This window comes from Notamacropus eugenii, chromosome 3, assembly GCF_028372415.1.
Source record: "Notamacropus eugenii isolate mMacEug1 chromosome 3, mMacEug1.pri_v2, whole genome shotgun sequence".
Lineage (NCBI taxonomy): Eukaryota > Metazoa > Chordata > Mammalia > Diprotodontia > Macropodidae > Notamacropus > Notamacropus eugenii.
Genome location: NC_092874.1, coordinates 221651095 through 221669177, shown reverse-complemented (window position 1 = coordinate 221669177; position 18083 = coordinate 221651095). Strand labels below are relative to the sequence as shown.

Here is an 18083-nt window from a genome sequence, read left to right as displayed (position 1 = left end):
TCTCTTCCCATCTTACTCATCTTTGCTCCCCTCAGCCTGTATGTTGCTCTCTGCTCTCCTGGCCTTTGCTCCTTGTTGCTAGGGAGATGTGAATCGTTGAGACTGTCTCCAGGAGCCTTGTCTGAGTCTCTTTTCTGTGTGCGTGCCTGTGTGTATCTGTTGTGTGTCTTTCCATGCTCCAGGTTTGATTTTGAGGGTCTGGAAAGCAGTGACGAAGGTGCTTTTGAGAAGCTGCGATCCTGGAGCAGGTCTATTGAGGATCTGCAGCAGCCGCCCAGTGCCCTGTCAGCTCCTTTTGCCAACAGCCTCGCTCGCTCTGTACGCCAATCTGTGCTACGGTATGTATAGGTCTCGCTGTGTGTTCCAGCCTGCTTTCCTCTTCGTCCTCCTCCTCCTCTCCCCTGTGAGCCCAGAGCCTAGGTGGTGGCAGTGAGCACTCATGGCCTTCCCTTTTCTCTCTCCATCTCTCTGCTTCCAGGGCTCGACTCTCTTTCCCTCTGCCTGACAGTCTGTCCTCTGGTTTGTGCTCTCTCTGTCCCCCTGGCTCTGCCTAGCAGTTTTGTCTTGGGTAAGTACTTGTTCCTATGGCTGTGCCCACCCTTTTCTGAAGTTCTTCTCCCCTCTTACTTCATCCCTCGGAAGCTGTTTCTTTCCTCAAACTCTTTTTTTAAAAATCTTTTCATAGCCATCTTACCTGGGAAGGAATCCATCTTCCATCCTTGTTCTTTTTCAAATATACTTGTGAGTTCAGGGCCCCTTTTCTTTTTGGCATTTTTCTTCTGCTGGCTGGAATATGTCCTTCCTTCTGTTCTCTGTTGGCTTCTCTGGGTATTTTTATACTCCACAAGCTTCTATAAGACCAACCAACCTTCCTGTAACTTCTCCCCTTCTCACTGATTTCTCTTTCCTCTTTGGGGGACTTTTCTCCCCAAAGTACAATATATACTCATATGTCTGGAATATTTTGAAGGGCTATCACATCTAGAGACAGAATGGCATAAATAACAACTCAAAGTCCCTTTTAGCTCCGTGATTCTTTGCCTTGGTTTCTTGTTTCTTCTTTCCATAGGCTCCACCTATCTTGTGCCATACAGCTGTCCTATGTTTTTGGGAGATTGCTTTCCATGTTCAATTAATTCCAACTATGCATCCAGACTTCCTGAGTCTTTCCCTGAAAGATGCTATATATGCTGTCAGTTTTTTTTAAAATAGAATACCTTTTAAGATATTGGGTTTCTGGCCCCGAGGCTGAGGACTTGCTAAGGATATGAATACCTAGAAAATAAAGGTCCAGATGTGTAACCACTGGTACCTCGAGTTAGTGCTCGGTTCTGTCTTTCCTGGGATGTCAGAACTGGGGTGGTAGGCAGGACATTCAAACCCTAAAGGCTGTGTAGATTGTGTGGAAATAGTGGGTTTCCCTATAGATTAAGTTCTGGGAAACTAATCTTGCTAGGTTAAGCATATTAGTCACTGGGAGTGAGAAGGTAGTAAACTGAAAAACAGTATTATTCTGTAGATTGAAGAACACCTTACAACCCCGGAAGCTGTCTCAAGACTCCAGCACTCTTAATCCTTCAGAGACTGCTGGCTAAGAAGGCTTTAGGAATTGAGATGTCCTATGTACTGGTAGCTGGGCCTAGACTCTAGGTTGGGAAATTGGGATATTCAGCTGCTAGGGAGCTGAAGAAGGTGAAGAAGGGTTAGTTGCCTCAGGTTCTTATTCACAAATGGCCTGGAGGATTAGCCTGCTGTCACTGATGTAGTTTGAGGTTCCTGGAGCATCACCTGCCACCGATGTCAGCTTCAACACTAAAGGTTTAAAGACTTGGCTTACTCTGTTTGGCTCCAGAAGGTACTGTCAGGGTCACTGGGTATAAGTTGCAAAGAAGCAGAGATAGGTTTGATGACAGGAAGCATTTCCTAACAATTAAAGCTATCAAAACGTGGAATGGGCTGATATTGGGGGAGGGAAGGGAATTCCTGTATGTCCTTAGTGGTCCTCTGGAAGAGACTGGACAACCACTTATTGATCAGGTCTATTATAGCAGGGTTTCCTTTTGTGTATGAGTTGAACTGCTGGATGACAGCTGAGGTCCCTTCCAATTTTCCAGTTTTGTTATTTTGTAAAGCCTCCTCTCCTCCCCAGGTACAGCACACTTCCTGGGAGAAGGGCCCTGAAGAACTCCCGCCTCGTGAGCCAGAAGGATGATGTCCATGTCTGTATCCTCTGCCTCAGGGCTATTATGAACTACCAGGTACAAAGAAGCTGCTTGGCGTTGGGTTACCTCTTGAGGCAAGGGGCCAGAGCCTGCTTTACCTTAATGGGTGGTATTTATCAAACCAAAATTCTCCTTTGAATCTCCTTCTTTCCTTAGTCATTTGGAAAGGTCTGGATAGGTACCAAGAGGTATGACCTGCTCTGTGAACACCCTCAGTGAACCAGCCTGTTCCTACCTGATAAAACTCTACATTTGGCTATAGTTTTATATCCTTCCTCCTGTAGAATGGAGGGAAAGTAGCAGAGATCATATTCCACCTTGCTCCTGACTCAGCATTCCCTTCTTGGTCTCCTCATCCATCTGTTCTTTTCCCTGCAGTATGGATTCAACCTGGTCATGTCCCACCCCCACGCTGTCAATGAGATTGCCCTGAGCCTGAACAACAAGAACCCCAGGTGAGAGTCCTAACCCTTCCAGAGCTGTGAGCCCAGTGTGCCTGCCTATCCCTAACGAGGAACTCTTATCAAAAACCAATGAGCTTGGGAAAAATGGGATCCCCATTCTCCCTTGCTCTCAGTAGCTTAGTGTGAGAAAGATGGCCTTCCTGGCCTACTGCTTTCCAACAACTCACTACCTCTGGGTTCCCTGCTCTGAATTGCCAGTGGTTAAAATGAGCCTTTGATGGGGAGTTAGGACTTGTGAGTGTCTGTTTCTTGCCCCCAGGACCAAAGCCCTTGTTCTGGAGCTGCTAGCTGCTGTGTGCTTAGTGAGGGGGGGTCATGAAATCATTCTTGCTGCCTTTGACAACTTCAAAGAGGTCAGTTTACTGCTTCTGCCTGTGGGTGAAGGATGGTAACTGGGATGGTGAAAGGGACAGAGAACAGTTGGTGGGCATCACTCTTTATAGGATGGGGGTCATTTGGCTGTTGGAGTTCTTGTATAGGCATCAGCTGCCACCTAGAAAATGGGCCTTTCCCTTGAGTAGGGCAGAGGAGTAATCTTGGGTCTTGCCTCTTTTGTACCAAGGATTTTGTAAACCAGCCTTTCACAGGCCTTGCCAGAGAAGCTGATGACTAGATGTTGTGAGCTGCCCTGGGAAAGCTAGATCAAAGCATGTATGTCCAGGGAAGATTAAGTAAGAGCAACCATTTTGACCTCAGGTTTCCTGATCTAGAGTTTTCTTTTATGTCACCTAAACTGTTTCCCCTCAGAATCTCCCTTTTCAGAGAGAATCCCTTTCAGTCTGTTTCTGGGGCCAGCTTCCCTTGAGCCTGGTAACTAATGTTTGAGTGTCACAGTGGTTGGATCCTTGCAATGAGGCTGTGTTGGTTCCACGCAGGTGTGCAAAGAGCTCTATCGTTTTGAGAAGCTGATGGAGTACTTCCGGAATGAGGACAGCAATATTGACTTTATGGTGAGGACCTGAGCCTGGGGAAGTCCAATCTGTGCACATAGCCTATTCCTATAGGTCCATAAACATTTGGAAGGGTTGAGGCTGTCTTATAATTTTATAAATTCCTCTTGTAGCACTTAGTGTAGCATTCAACACGTTGTGACCTCAATGGGTGCTTTCAGAAACCTAAGGAGAACATGGCTGAACTCTCCCAGCTCTGTCTCTTCCTCTGTTTCTGCAGCCTTGTCTTTGGTGGTGCTGGTCTCATTGGAATAATTTTCACTTCATTCCTTCTCACTCATTTATATTCACTGACCAAAATTCCCATAATACATAGTGAAATACAGAGTTGAGGACATTTGGACCCCATTTTACATATCACTTTCTGACCAGCTTTAAATGTCTTTGGTATTTTTCCTTCTTTCCCACTGCTTTGACCATCTATCCTCAGCACATCCTTTCTTTAATTTTTTAGACCTAATCCCATCAGTATTTTTGTCTTCATATCTCTAGACCTCCCTCATCAGTTTATTTAAATCAAATGAATCTCTTCTTCTCTATGACCCCTCCCCATCCTCTGACCCTCTCTTTCTGCCTCTGTCTTCTGAAAATTTTTCTTGATGAAAGAGGAATAAGGAGAGACTGGATTCTCAGCCATACTGAGATCTTCCTCGAAAAAAACAGTGCATCTGCCCTTAGTGAACATCTGTCACATATCCAGGGAATTTCTTTCCCCTCTGATGGTGATGATGACAGCTGGCATGTTTTCAGTTCTCTGAGCTTTTGTAAAGTGCTTTACAAACATTATCTTGTTAGACACCCTGGGAGAAGGGTGCCATTCCTGTTCTACAGATGAGGAAAAATGGACTCTGTTAAAACATGAACATATTAAAATTAAATTAATATGAACCATAAAATGGTTGTGTACCTTCTCCTCTCCCTCTTGGATTCTCTCCTCTTTGCTTTATTTCTCTGTTTTTTTCCTTCATTTGGTCTCTTTTCCCCCTTCTCCAGGTGGCCTGCATGCAGTTCATCAACATTGTGGTACATTCAGTGGAAGATATGAATTTCCGAGTCCACCTGCAATATGAGTTCACCAAGCTTGGGCTGGAGGAGTTCCTGCAGGTGAGCCTTGTGGAGCCTCCTCTGAACCCACCCTGCTCCCCCAGCCTTCTTCTCATTGCTTCTCTCACAAGATACTCAGTCTTGAGGGGTCCATCTACTCCAGTTCTTTGACTGACGCTGTTGTACATAGCTTGAGACTTTGCAGCAATTTGCTACAGAAGGTTCTCCACTCAAATAGTTCTTCAGTCTGACCTAAGTTTTTAGGGGTGGGGAAGGAAAGAAAGAAGCATTTCTTAAGTGAGTGCTCTGTGCCAGGCACTGGGCAAAGTGCTTTATGAATATTCTCTCTTTTGGTCTTTGCCACGACCCTGGGAGTGAGTTCTTCACAAGCAGATTTTATGAGGCCTTTCATCATGAATGCATTCTTCCCTCACTTCCTCTCATATTCCTTCCATCTTCCAGCACTCACAGAGACTTGGTTACCCTCTGTGATACAGCCTACCTGACTCTTTTTTTTCAGTATTGGTCACATCTTCTCTCATGGTCCCTGACTCGAAGGCCCCAGAGGAGGAGTTATAATACTTGATGATTGCTTTTCTGTTGCCATCCCTCACCAACCTCTCCTCCTTTGAAGTTCACTCTATCCAAATTAATCACCCATCACAGATCCCAGTAGTTATTTACCACCCCCCTAAAACCTTTCCATTTCTTTCTCAGTTCAGTGTCTGGCTTATAGTCTTCCTCTACTCTCTCTCCTAAGGGACTTCAACATAAATGTTAATGTTTCCTTGAGTACCTCAGTCTACTCAACTCCCATGATCTCTCCCTTGGCCTCTTGCCATCATCTACAAATGTTCCAGTTGCATGATCTGAAATACCCCTATTCAGTCATAGCCACATCATTCCTCTTCTGCCTCTGCTCCCTCCACCCCTCAGGACTTTACCAGGCCATCTTCTGTGCTCTTAGACAAACTCTTGCCCCCATCCTTGACCCTTGAGCCAGTTCATTTCTGCTCCACTCTGTACTCTCAGATTTGTTGTTCCTTTCCCCTGTTGATGCTTATGCTTTAGCACACCTCCCTGTGTTTCTTCTCATGTGCTACTAAAAGTCATTCAGTGATGCTGACTGAGCCCACTTATAATTTGTCTTCTAATCTCAACTGTGCCGTTTCCACTTCTCTTATTTCTCCTTCATGGATTCCTTGTATCACTTACTGTTGTAAACTTTGTCCTCTCTCAGTCAGTCAAAAAGCAGTCCACAGTGCTTAGCACGTAAGGGGCAAAAACGGACAGTCTCTGCCCTCAAGGAGCTCAGGTACCAACAAGGGAGACAATTTGTAAATAACTAGGTATAGACTAGAGGTATTCAGAGTAGATAGGAGGAAATCAGAGAGAGAGGAAGACACTATAACTGGGTAGACCAGTAAAGGTCTGCAGAAGTAGCCTTGGAGCTGGGTCTGGAAGGAAGTCAAGGGCAGTTAGAAGTGGAGTGTATGGGGCAGAGCCTTCCAGGTATGGAGAAAGGAGATGGAGTATTGGATTGAAGGCACAAACTTCCCACACCTCCCCTTCTCCAACTCTTGTCAAGTAAAGATCTTGCCTCATACTTTATAGAAAAAATTGAAGCGATTTGCCATGAACACACCTCACAACTCCTTGACATCATCCTGAACTATTTTCTTTACTCCAGTTTCTGATTAATAGGTGGGACTTCTCTTCAACAAGATAAATCCTTCTATGTGTGCCCTCCATCCTCTCCCATCTTTTCCAGCAGATAGCTTCCACAATTAGCGCCCCCTCGCTATAATCTTCATTTTCTCTGTATCGACTAGTTTCGCTCCCCCATCCTTAAAAAAACATTACTAGACCCTATCATCTCTACAAGTTGTTGTCCTGCATCTCCTTTTTTTCTCAGCCAGACTCCTTGAAAAGGGTATCTGTACTCATTGCTTCCATTTCCTTTCCTCTCATTTTCTTCCAGATCCTCTGAAATTTGACTTCCAATTTCATCCCTCAACTGAAACTCTCTAAAGTTACCAGGTGTTATCACTCAGTTGCCAAATCTTATGGCCTTTTCTAAATCCTGATCCCTCTTGATCAGGATTCCCTGACATTCAGCCAGGACTCGTAGTCCTTCCCCACTCATCTCTATATTCCAAATATCTATTATTCTATTTAGGACAGCTTCCAGACTTTTCTTGTCGTTCTTCAACTCTGTGCCTAACTCTGCCTCCCACATTTCCTGTTTCTTCCCCAGAAGTCAAGGCATACAGAGAGCGAGAAGTTGCAAGTGCAGATTCAGGCATACCTAGATAATGTATTTGATGTTGGTGGACTGCTGGAGGATGCTGAAACCAAGAATGTGGCCCTGGAGAAGGTGGAGGAGCTAGAGGAGCACATTTCCCAAGTAAGTGCCATCTCCTCTGGCTGCCTGAGACAAAGTGGAGGAAGGTTTGGATTTCAGTAGTTTTGAAGTAAACTATGTCTCACAGCCATCTTAGATTGTAAACAGAGTCCTGGGGGTAGCTCCAGGAATAGTCTGGTTACTCTCAAACATCCTCTACACTTGAAAAAACTGAGACCAGAATTAACCTTCTGTAGCTATCTTGGACCACAACAGATGGCCTCAGTGATGGAAATGAGGGTTGTTAGGGTACTCAATTCCAGCAAGTAGATAACCAGTCATGCCAAGATCACCCATACAGTTGTGTCAGGGTTGTTGGCCATGGAGGGAGATCTTCAGGGAAGCTCAAGGACTTCAGTCCTGTGGAGACTTTTCTCACATGTGTTTTGGGGGAGTGAACAGCACTTGGCACCGAGTGACAGATTCAGGATTGGAGCTCAATTTTATCTTGGGGATGACAGAAGATATGGGTAGTGTTTTTCAATTCAAGTTCTTTTGAATCCACAGTTCTACAGGAGTCAGTTGAGTCTCCTGTTTTTTTCTTTTTTAGTTATCTGAAAAGTTGCTGGATCTCGAAAATGAAAATATGATGCGTGTGGCAGAGCTAGAGAAGCAGCTGCTGCAGCGGGAGAAGGAGCTCGAGAATATCAAGGTATAGGGAGTTAGTGTAGGGAGTAGTCAGAAGGACCCAGGAATCCTTTGGCATGTTGGTATCTCTTTTACTTCCAAGGAGCTTTTGAATCCTTGTATTTCTCTTTTTTCCCCATGCAAAATAAAACCACCCTCCAGTTGAAAGTCAAGGCCCAGAGTGGGACACTGTGTGACTCTTTCACATGATGAGTCAGGCATGGAAGCAGGGTGAAACTCAGTTATCAAGTTGTCTCTTTCCCAGCCTAGGAATCTTTCCAGGAGGCCACACTGTTGCCTCATTTTCTCTGAGCACCACCTCGAGCTGTTTGATGAGCTGGGCTGATAGATGCCACTGAGCCCAGGTGTCACAGATGGAGACAGCCTTGTCATTCCATTTCAAAGTGTGCCTCTTCTGTTTTTCCACCTGTGTTTATGCTGATTCAGTTTGTATTAATTTTCATAGAGCTATGAAGTCAAGTCGATTCTTTTAGAGTGTAATGGTTGTTCTCTATAGCTCCCTCAACTTTGCACTAGGTCTTTCCTATTCCCTTTTAAGTAGCTTTGCTCCTCTGAGCACCCTGATGGAGGTTGTTAAGAACCTCTCAGTAGAAAATCCTTGAACTGGGCCATCCCTTGCCCTAATGTAGGTCCTAGGGGCAACTTCTACTCCCTCTGCTCTATCTCTCTTCACCTCATTAACTCTGTCTGCTATGCAGGAGACCTACGAAAATACGAATCATCAGGTACACACTCTTAGGAGGCTTATCAAAGAGAAGGAGGAAGCCTTTCAGCATAGGTGCCACCTAGATCCACATACTCAGGCCTTGGAATCAGTGGGCAGTGATCTCACCAGAGTGGGCCCTACTGAACTCAGTGAGAGTGTGTTCCCATCAGACCTCGACCTCGTGGCCCCACCTCCACCCCCGGAAGAGACACTGCCCCTGCCCCCACCACCAGCTCCACCACTTCCACCTCCAGCACCCCCACTGCCAGGTATCCATGTCCTTGAGATGCGGTGAGTTCTATTGTTTAGGAAGGTACCTAAGGCAAGAGCCAAGTCAGTAAGGAGGATCTATTATTCATAACTTTTTAAAATAAACAAAGTAGACATGGCAAAAATGGTAAATAGGTTAGATAACAGAGCTCTGAGGAAAGGGGGAAGAACTAGAATTGTCGTTGAGGTCATCAAAGAGATTGGCTTGTTACCTTGTCTCCATGGACAGAAAAAGGGGGAAAGGAGAATTTAGCCTAGAGACAAGGGTAAACCTTCTGCATTATCCTAGAGGGAATCAATAGAATGTGGGTTAACTGAGGGTTGCTATCGAGTCTGTTTATCTAGAAATCTCAGAGAATAGTAAAAGGCCCTCCTTGGTATGACTGAGTTAGGAGCTATGGAGGAGGGAGAGACTGGAAGACATTTTCCACATTTTTCTATTCTTCCTATTTTTCCCTTAGGAAAATGTCCTCCTGCCCCACCTCTCCCTGGAGCTGCTCCTTCTGTGGTCTTGACTGTGGGCCTGTCAGGTATGAACCATCAAGACTCCTGGTGGTGGGAGAGGAAAGGAGATAGATTCTTCATTGGCTAGAATTGGGGGCACCAGGAAAAATGGCTTTGTTGTTCATTCATGCCCAATTCTTTCTGACCCCAGGAACCATACTGCCCATGGGGTTTCTTGGCAAAGATACTAGAGTGGTCTGCCATTTCCTTCTCCAATGGATAAAGGCAAACAGAGGTTAAGTGACTTGTCCAAGGTCACACAGCTGCTAAGTGTCTGAGGCTAGATTTGGACTCAGGTTGTCCTGACACCAGATGCAGCACACCAACCATTGAACCATCTAGTTGCCCCTAAAAATGACTTCAGATATCTTCAATGACTTGCCCTGCTTCTCATCCATCCCAGCTATCCGTATCAAGAAACCCATCAAGACCAAGTTTCGTCTGCCTGTATTTAATTGGACAGCACTGAAGCCCAACCAGATCAGCGGCACTGTCTTCAGTGAACTTGATGATGAGAAGATCTTAGAAGTGAGACGGTGCTTGGGTTCAGAGAGAAGGCTTTTAGGGCCCCAAAATACTAACCTTGCCTCAGCTAATCCCATCCATCCATCCAGTCCACTGGGCTGGGAGATGATCATCACTTTGGAGGGGTGCCTGATAGTCCAAAGCTGTGTTGAACCTGGGAGGGCAGCGGTGGATCCAGAACAGCCAGATATCTTGGGGAAATAGCATGTCCCTTGTTTCCCCCAGGATCTGGACCTTGACAAGTTTGAGGAACTGTTCAAGACAAAGGCACAGGGTCCTGCCCTTGATCTTGTCTGCTCCAAGAGCAAAACCTCACAGAAGGCAGCCAGCAAGGTCACCTTGCTGGAGGCCAATCGAGCCAAGAATCTGGCAATAACTCTGCGAAAGGCGGGCCGCTCAGCCGAGGAAATCTGCAGAGCCATCCACACGTAGGCCGCCACCTTGCCTTGTCTCTTCTCCTTTCCCTCTCCCCACTCTACTTCTTAAGTCCCTTGGGACTTGTGAGGGATTCTCCTCCACATTCCATCCGAGCTAAGTGAGGTGGAGCAGGTTAGAGCAAGCCTAGGATGCCAGAAGACCCTCCCCCTGATCCTCTTAATGATCCTACAACTCTGCCTTGCCCGGGTCCCAGTGGGACTGATCCGGACCTAGTCCTCCCCAGGTTAGGGTTCTCTGATCTCTCCCCATGGGCTGGGGGAACAGGGCAGGGTGGGGCAGAGTAAAGTGTGATGGGAGCAAGGGGTGAGACAGATGGAAGTTTCTCCTGAGAAGCAGCAAAAATGGTGGATGGATCCAAGGGGCCTGAGACCACTGCCTCTTCTTTGGCATCAGGTTTGACCTGCAGACGCTGCCGGTGGACTTCGTGGAGTGTCTCATGCGCTTCCTGCCAACGGAGGCTGAGGTGAAGCTCTTGCGGCAGTATGAGCGGGAACGGCAGCCCCTGGAAGAGCTGGCTGCTGAAGACCGTTTCATGCTGCTCTTTAGCAAGGTGGAGCGGCTGACACAGCGCATGGCCATCATGGCCTTCCTGGGCAACTTCCAGGACAACCTGCAGATGCTTACCCCGGTACCGCCTACTTCCCAGCTTCTGCTGTCCTCCCCCATTACAGTTGCCATCCCAGAGTACCCTGTGTTGCCTGTCCACTCAGTCATTCCACCCAGCCCCCTTCCTCTAACCCTGCCATTAACTCAGCTGCTCTGTCCTTCCTTCTAGCAACTCAATGCCATCATCGCGGCGTCTGCCTCTGTCAAGTCTTCTCAGAGGCTGAAGCAGATGCTTGAGGTAAGTGGAGGCCCAGAGGCTGACAGCCAGGGGGCAGTGGGGCAGCGGGGCAGCTGTGGGTGAAGCAGCCCTACCTGAGCCGGGCTTCCTGTCTCCTCTGTGGCTTCTTGGCAGATAATCCTTGCTCTGGGGAACTACATGAACAGCAGCAAGAGGGGTGCAGTGTACGGCTTCAAGCTGCAGAGCCTGGACCTGGTAAGGACAGGGCTGGAGCAGGCTCAGGGCAGTGCATGATGGGAGGAGGCCAGGGCTGTGCTCCCGGGGAGTCAGCACTGCCTCCTCTCTACCTGTAGCTATTGGACACCAAATCTACTGACCGGAAGCTGACCTTGTTACACTTCATTGCATTGACTGTGAAAGAGAAGTACCCGGAATTGGCCAGCTTCTGGCATGAGCTGCACTACGTGGAGAAGGCTGCGGCAGGTGAGAAGCAGGCTTCCCTGAGCCCAGGGCTCCTGAGCCGTGGAGAGCTCTGGGACGCCTCCCCCTCTGTCTCAGCCTCAGGACAATCCCAGGAAGTGAAGAGGAGGGGGAGCAGAGGGCACTTGGAGCTCCTTTGTTCTCTTTCTTTTTTCTTTTCCTTTGGAGTACTTCAAAGTTTTTGTAGGGGGCTGTGGCTGGGGCTGCCCGAGGGGAGCCCTTCCTCCAGGAACAAGGCCCTGGCCCAGCCCTTCCTAGCTTTGTGGAGTGGGGGCAGAGAAGAGAACTGCCCTTTTACTCTTGGCTCCTTTAGACTTGGCAGATTCAGGGTTTGTTTATCTAATGACGTGTGTGAAAGTGCTTTAGAAAGGTTTCAGGTGCTGTTCCAAATGGAAGGTATTTTTAAAAACTGTCTTTCCTTGCCGGCTGTTCAGATGGACTTCGACAGAAGAATAGGCAGGGCTGCACTTAGAGGCAATTTTCTCAGAACCTCCTGGAAGGGGCTCTAGGTTTGGAGTCTGAGGGTGTGGTCCACATCCTACCTTTTCCACTTCTCATCTCCATGACCCTGAACAAGTCATTTTACCTCTTGGCCTCACTTCCCTTTTTGGAAAGTAGACCTAAATGTCTGGGGATATGATCCTGTTCCCTCCTCAGGAGAGACCAGGGCATGAGGTCACTGCCCCATATGATTTCTTGCTTATTAGGTTGGCTTTGTGCCCAGGTAGAGCCTGGGGGCTTGACTCTCTGGGTGATCGGTGAATGGTGGTTCCCAGATTTGGCTGCGGAGGCCAATGTCCAGAATGAATGGAAGCCTAGAAAGCCCAGGATTCATGCCTCACTGCTTCCTCTGACCAGATCCTTCAGTTAGTCAAACAAAGCTTTTATTAATACCTGCTGTGTGACAGGCCCTCTACTGGAAGTTGGGTGGACAAAGACAAATAAAACATTCCTTGTCCTCAAAGAGCTTACATTCTATTGAGGAGACATTGTGTACGTATATCTAAATATGTGCAAAATAAAAGGGGTTTGTGTATGTGTGCGTATGCATGTGTGGGTGTGCACGTGTGTGTGTGTGTGTGCAGTCAGAAAACAGTCCTGTAGTTATTGATCTTTAGATCAGTAGATCTTTACAGGGCATTATCTCATGACCCATCATCAAGCTCATTTGACACTTTGGGATGCTCTCTAATTTTCTGGCATCCTTTTTAAATAAAATATAGTGCCCAGACACTCCAGATGTAGTTAGAGTACAGTAGGCTGCTCTCTTTCCTTGTTCTGGACACCCTTCTTTTAATGTAGCCTGAGCATGGGGACTTTTTTTGGGGACTGTTTTATATCTGTTGATTCATTTTGAGTTTTATAGTCAATCCATTTAAAAACCTTTTCCCTCCTTGTTTTTTAGAATTTGATTTTTTAAAACCCAACTGTAAGATTTTGCCCTAATTTATGGCTATTATATTTTACCTTGTTTGTTTTGGTCCAGTGTTCTAGGTCACTGGGATCTTTTTGGGTCCTGACTTTCTCATATGTTACTTGTCCTTTCTAGCTCAGTGTCATCTGCATGTAAGCATGTCATCCTTGTCTTTATCCAAAGCATTATTGAAAATGTTACAGAAGAGGGACCTACTAATGGAATCAGTTCTAAATCTACCAAAGTGTCTCTTCCTCTGTCTTCGAGGAAGGGGCACTGAGTAGGAGACTATTGTGATAGTTTAGATGAAAGGACTAGATGCTAGAAATCAGGAGGGAGACTGTGGGGTCATTTGCATGTTGTATTTGTCCTTCATTCTCAAAAAGGACTGTGACATCAAGATGATGACATGACTTGCAGTTGGCTTTGACTTGAGTGAGGGAGGGCTGGGCAAGGTCACCAACCTCACTTTCTTCTCCTGAGCCATCTGATATTCCCATTTGCATGTAGATGATGATTAAACCCACAGGAACTAATGAAGTCACTGAGTGAGAGACATAGAGAGAGAAGGGAAGAGGGCCTGGGACAGAGTCTGGGGTCATATTCACACTTGAGAGGGGGGTTAGACAGGTATAAGGAGAACCCAGAAGGAGCAGTGTCATGAAAACTCAGAAAAGAGAGAGTGCTGAGGAAGACAGGGTGGTGGGTGAGCCGTGTACAAGGCTGCAGAGAAGTCAGGAAGGCTGAGGACTGAGAAAAGGCCATTCAGTGTGGCAGTTAAGGTAGCTTTGGAAAGAGCAGTTTCAGGTCCAGAGGACTTAGGTGACGAAAGGGAAGGCAGCAAACTTTGTTTAAAGATAGCTTTTCCCCTCAAGGTGAAATGGTCTGGGCTGGGAGATGGGCATGCTGGTTAGCACTTAGGTAAGTGCTCAGCCTGGGGCTCTGGTGTCCACAGTGTCCTTAGAGAACGTGTTGCTGGATGTAAAGGAGCTGGGCCAAGGAATGAAGCTGATCCGGCAGGAATGTAGCCTTCATGACAACAGTGTCCTCCGCAACTTCCTCAACGCCAATGAGGGCAAATTGGACAAGCTCCAGCAAGATGCCAGGACGGCAGAGGTGGGGCCTTGGGCAGGGAAAACAAGATGGCGGAGGAGAGAAGCACTTATTTCTCAACTTGGTTCCTGATGAGTTTTTAGCAGCAGCAGCAGCATCGAAAAGCATTTATCAAATACTTGTGTGCAGTTTTTTTCTTTCGTTTTGTTGGGAGCGGGGCTAGAACTGGGGGTGGAGGGGTAAGAACTCTACAAATGTGCTGTCCGGATACAGGGCCCATTTGTGCAGAGCAGACACAAAAATACAAAGTAAGGACGATAATAATATAATAGCTAACATTTATGTAGCACTTAGTATGTGCTGGGCCCTGTGCTGAGCGCTTCTCTTATTGGATGCTCACAAGAGGTGGCTGCTATTATTATCCCCATTTTACAGATGAGGAAACTGAATCAAACAGGCCAAGTGACTTGGCCAGAGTCACTGAGCTAGTGAGTGTCTGAGGCTAGATTTGCACTTAGGCTTCCTGACTCCAGTCTAGCCCTCTCTCCACTTGGCCACCTCACTGCCCTCATAGGATTCCTCTATTCTGTTTTGACTCTTGGTGGCTCACAACGTATTGCTCTCCACGTCCTTAGATTTTGGTTCTCCTGTACTTGAGTTGTCCTTGCTGCCCACTCTGTGCTGACCCCTTTTGTTTTCTTCCGTTCTCCAGGAGGCTTACAGTGCAGTTGTGCGTTACTTTGGTGAAAGCCCCAAGACAACTCCTCCTTCTGTGTTCTTCCCAGTATTTGTTCGGTTTATCCACTCTTACAAGGTATGGAGGAAGAGGGCTCATGAATGAGAGGGAAGCCCCAGTTTGAGGGGCAGGGATGCTTCAGCTCTAGCTCCTCCTTCATCAGTGGGGTTGGAGGTGGGAATTTCATACTGTTGAAAGGCCCCTTGGCTAGGGAGTGGTGGGCAGGGTGGGGACCCAAGCCCTTCCTGTAATTGTTTGGGGCAGGAAATGCCCCTTAGTGGGTGGCCACCTGGGGTTAACGTGGTCCAGCCAGCATCACCAGCAGCCTCCACCCCATCCCTCCCCACTTCGGCTCCCCTCACGCCCATACCTCAATCCCATTGGTTCCCAGGAAGCAGAGCAGGAAAATGAGGCACGGAAAAAGCAGGAAGAAGTAATGCGGGAGAAATTGCTGGCTCAGGAGGCTAAGAAACTGGATGCCAAGGTGGGCGAGGCAGAGAAGTGTGTGTGTGTGTGGGGGGGGGGGGGGGGGTGTGTTCATTTAAGGGAAGAAGGGAGGAATAACATCAGAAACAGTGTGGGACTGAAAGCCAGGGGGAAGGAAAGGTGAATGGCTAAGACCGGGCTGGTATAGTGGGGCCCCATTGTCCAGGGGATGAAAGTCTAGTGAGGGAAAGGGAGCATAGAGCTTAGAGCTACATCAGCCAACCTGCAGGTCATCTCATCCAACCTTCTCATATTCTTCAGGTGAAAAAATGAGGCCCAAAGAGGGTTTAAGTAACGTGCCTCGGGTCATGCAGGAGCTAGGTAAAAGGGAAGGGGCTAAAGAGATTCCTGACCCTTGCTGTGGAAAAAAAGAGCCCTGGTAACTTCTCAGACCGAGTTTTGGACAGAGGCCTCAGGCCAGGTCAGATGATGGTTATGATACATCTCCTTTAATTTCTTCTCCCAGACCCCATCCCAGCGGAACAAATGGCAGCAGCAAGAATTGATTGCAGAGCTTCGGCGGCGCCAGGCCAAGGAGCACCGGCCTGTCTATGAAGGCAAGGATGGCACCATCGAGGATATCATCACAGGTGAGACTCCTTTCCTTTGTAGATCATGTGCCCAGGGCTCTACAGAGAGCCCAGCACTCCCTGAGCCAGCACTAAACTTTGCTGTGCTGTGCTGAGTTGCCCAGAGGTCAGCCCTTCCTTCACCCATCTCCATCCCCATTCACATGGAGTCTGATGAGTGTCTTTCTCTCCTGCTGGGTGCAGTGCTGAAGAGTGTCCCCTTCACCGCCCGCACTGCGAAGCGGGGCTCACGCTTCTTCTGCGATGCAGCCCATCATGATGAATCAAACTGTTAGCCCCCAAGGCTGGGAGCCCCTGACAGGTACTGGGCATGTAAGCTGCCCGACTCTGCATGACCATCCCCTGGAGATGTCTGCTGCATGACTCACCTCCATTTCCCGTTCGTAGCCAGCTGTTAAGCCCCTCTCTGTCCCTGCATGTCCCTCTGCTATGGGCACTACTTTCCCCTGCATGCTTCCTTATGATTGAGCCCCATGGGGAGAACAGCACCTCTTCTACCAGTGCTGTGGTGGCTTCTTTGAAATTCTGAGGAAAAAGGGTCTTCAACTCAAGGGCACAGGGAACAGCACCAGGAAGTTTCTTGTGACTGGTGAGGCAGAGGGGCCTAATGGCCAAAGGCAAGCGCTGTATTGGGTGAGTGAGGGCATTAGTGACCCATGGTTTAACATAATACAATAGCTTCCAGCTGGAAGAACAGATGCCTTCTTGCTGTCATGGTCCCTGGCAACCTATTCTGTGCCTGGGATTTCTTTGCTGATTCTGTCTCTTAATTGCTGTCGTGTTTCTGTCCAGTGGCAAGAACGATTCTCCCTAGTTCCACTCTTTTAACCATAAAAATTCCTCAGTCTTTATACTACTTTCTCCATCTAACACTGGTTCATCCTGGCCTGTTGGTCTACTTCTAGTGAGACTTGTTGGCAGGGGAGTGGGGACCAAGTGTATGCTTCTGATGATGGCACACCTTGGCCATGGCCTCCTTGGTAAGATGCTTCTCTCCATCCACAGGCCTGCACCACTGGGCCTGGAGCTATGCCCCGGCCCGAGCCCCAGGTCCCCACTGAGGCATCAGTCACGGAGAAGGAAGCACTTCAGGCCCTCAAGCTCGTCTCTGCAAGTTGAAGGGGTTTGATCCGGAGCCTTGGAACTGGCAGTGGCTCCCAAGCTGGGACTGCCACATTTATCCCCTCACTTCCTGTTCCCATCCCAGGCCTTGAGACTGGCTTCCCATTGGCTTCTGGTCCAGAAAGGGAGACAGCAGTCATCTTCCCTGTGGGAATCAGATTCCCCAGGCTAAGTCTCTGCCCAGGACCCAGGAACTATGCATTGTCTTTTACTGCACTTTGCTCTTAAGGCCTCTAACCACCTTCCCTGCTAGGGCAATCTTAATCCCTTCAAGGCAGCTCAGCCCCTTGTTAGGAGTGGGCACAGCCCCTAGCAGGATCAGGGTGGAGATGTCAGCTTTAGCACTTCCTGAGAGTTTAGGCCCAGAGCCCTAACCCTCAACCCAAGGGCATGAAAGAGAGAAGGAACAAGTGGTAGTAGCTAGTTCCTGACTGGAGGAAGGGCAGAGACAAAGCCCAGAGTATGAGCTGGTGGGGAGAAAGTCCTAGAATTATTTTCTTCTACACCTTGGGTTCAGATGGCTGCCAGAACACTGGGGGCTGAGAATAATATTCCTCCAGTGCCTGGGGCCCTACCCTGCTAAATAAGTAGGGTAGGTTATTAGGCCAACTTCTGGGCTCATCTGTATTGATGGTGGAGCTTTTCTACTTGTCCAAATCTGGTCATTGGCTAGCCTCCTAGTGGAGACCAAGGACGCTGGGGATAAAGGAAATAATTGGGATTGCCTGACCTATTGAAGGTAAAGAGGGGGGCCTCCACAACAGCAGGCTAAGCATTGGAATGGACCAGACCTGTGATTTTCTAGTGAGGAAATTGCTAATTAAAATCAGCACCTGTTTTGCAACTTAAAAGTCTTGAGCAGCCGGAGGCCTTGGGAAGGTAAATGACTTAACACAGTCACACAACCAGTAAAGAACAGTCAGACAAAGGACTTGCCTCACTATCTCTGTAAAGCTAAGTATTAAGGGAAGAAAACAACAGAAAAGCCTATGCACTGCTTTGCCAGGTTAGGGCTTTCTATTTGAGCCAAATATCACCTACTTGTCCTTCTAGCTCCCTCCCTTCTTCTATTCCCTGAAAGGGAATGTAGGTTATCCATCCTGTTTGTATATGGAAAGCATCCCATCCCTACTCGTCATGTGTCTGTATATATCTCTATATGCTCCCCAAATGCCAACAAAAGCTTAGAGCATCATTGTGTGTGTCAGAGTTCTTTACCCTCAGGGTGGTGGGTTGGCCCAGA

At 47.8% G+C, this 18083-nt stretch overlaps 1 protein-coding gene across 2 annotated transcripts in view; it reads left to right on the top strand.

Moving 5' to 3' along the window:
- The window catches only part of FMNL3 (formin like 3), an 80676-nt gene extending 62641 nt beyond the window's left edge, over positions 1 to 18035 (top strand). The window contains exons 6-27 of one of the 2 annotated variants that reach the window (XM_072654614.1): positions 183 to 338; positions 2150 to 2258; positions 2601 to 2677; positions 2946 to 3039; positions 3562 to 3636; positions 4630 to 4740; positions 6938 to 7087; positions 7635 to 7736; positions 8431 to 8707; positions 9170 to 9238; positions 9616 to 9740; positions 9963 to 10165; positions 10569 to 10803; positions 10951 to 11019; positions 11134 to 11214; positions 11313 to 11442; positions 13809 to 13969; positions 14619 to 14720; positions 15034 to 15126; positions 15595 to 15718; positions 15902 to 16019; positions 16724 to 18035. In XM_072654614.1, coding sequence (XP_072510715.1) covers positions 183 to 338; positions 2150 to 2258; positions 2601 to 2677; positions 2946 to 3039; positions 3562 to 3636; positions 4630 to 4740; positions 6938 to 7087; positions 7635 to 7736; positions 8431 to 8707; positions 9170 to 9238; positions 9616 to 9740; positions 9963 to 10165; positions 10569 to 10803; positions 10951 to 11019; positions 11134 to 11214; positions 11313 to 11442; positions 13809 to 13969; positions 14619 to 14720; positions 15034 to 15126; positions 15595 to 15718; positions 15902 to 15993 — 2635 coding nt within the window. In that variant the 3' untranslated portion in view covers positions 15994 to 16019; positions 16724 to 18035. The remainder of the gene's footprint in view (positions 1 to 182; positions 339 to 2149; positions 2259 to 2600; positions 2678 to 2945; positions 3040 to 3561; positions 3637 to 4629; positions 4741 to 6937; positions 7088 to 7634; positions 7737 to 8430; positions 8708 to 9169; positions 9239 to 9615; positions 9741 to 9962; positions 10166 to 10568; positions 10804 to 10950; positions 11020 to 11133; positions 11215 to 11312; positions 11443 to 13808; positions 13970 to 14618; positions 14721 to 15033; positions 15127 to 15594; positions 15719 to 15901; positions 16020 to 16723) is intronic. The other variant, XM_072654615.1, reaches the window with a different exon arrangement.
- Positions 18036 to 18083: the final 48 nt, after the last annotated feature.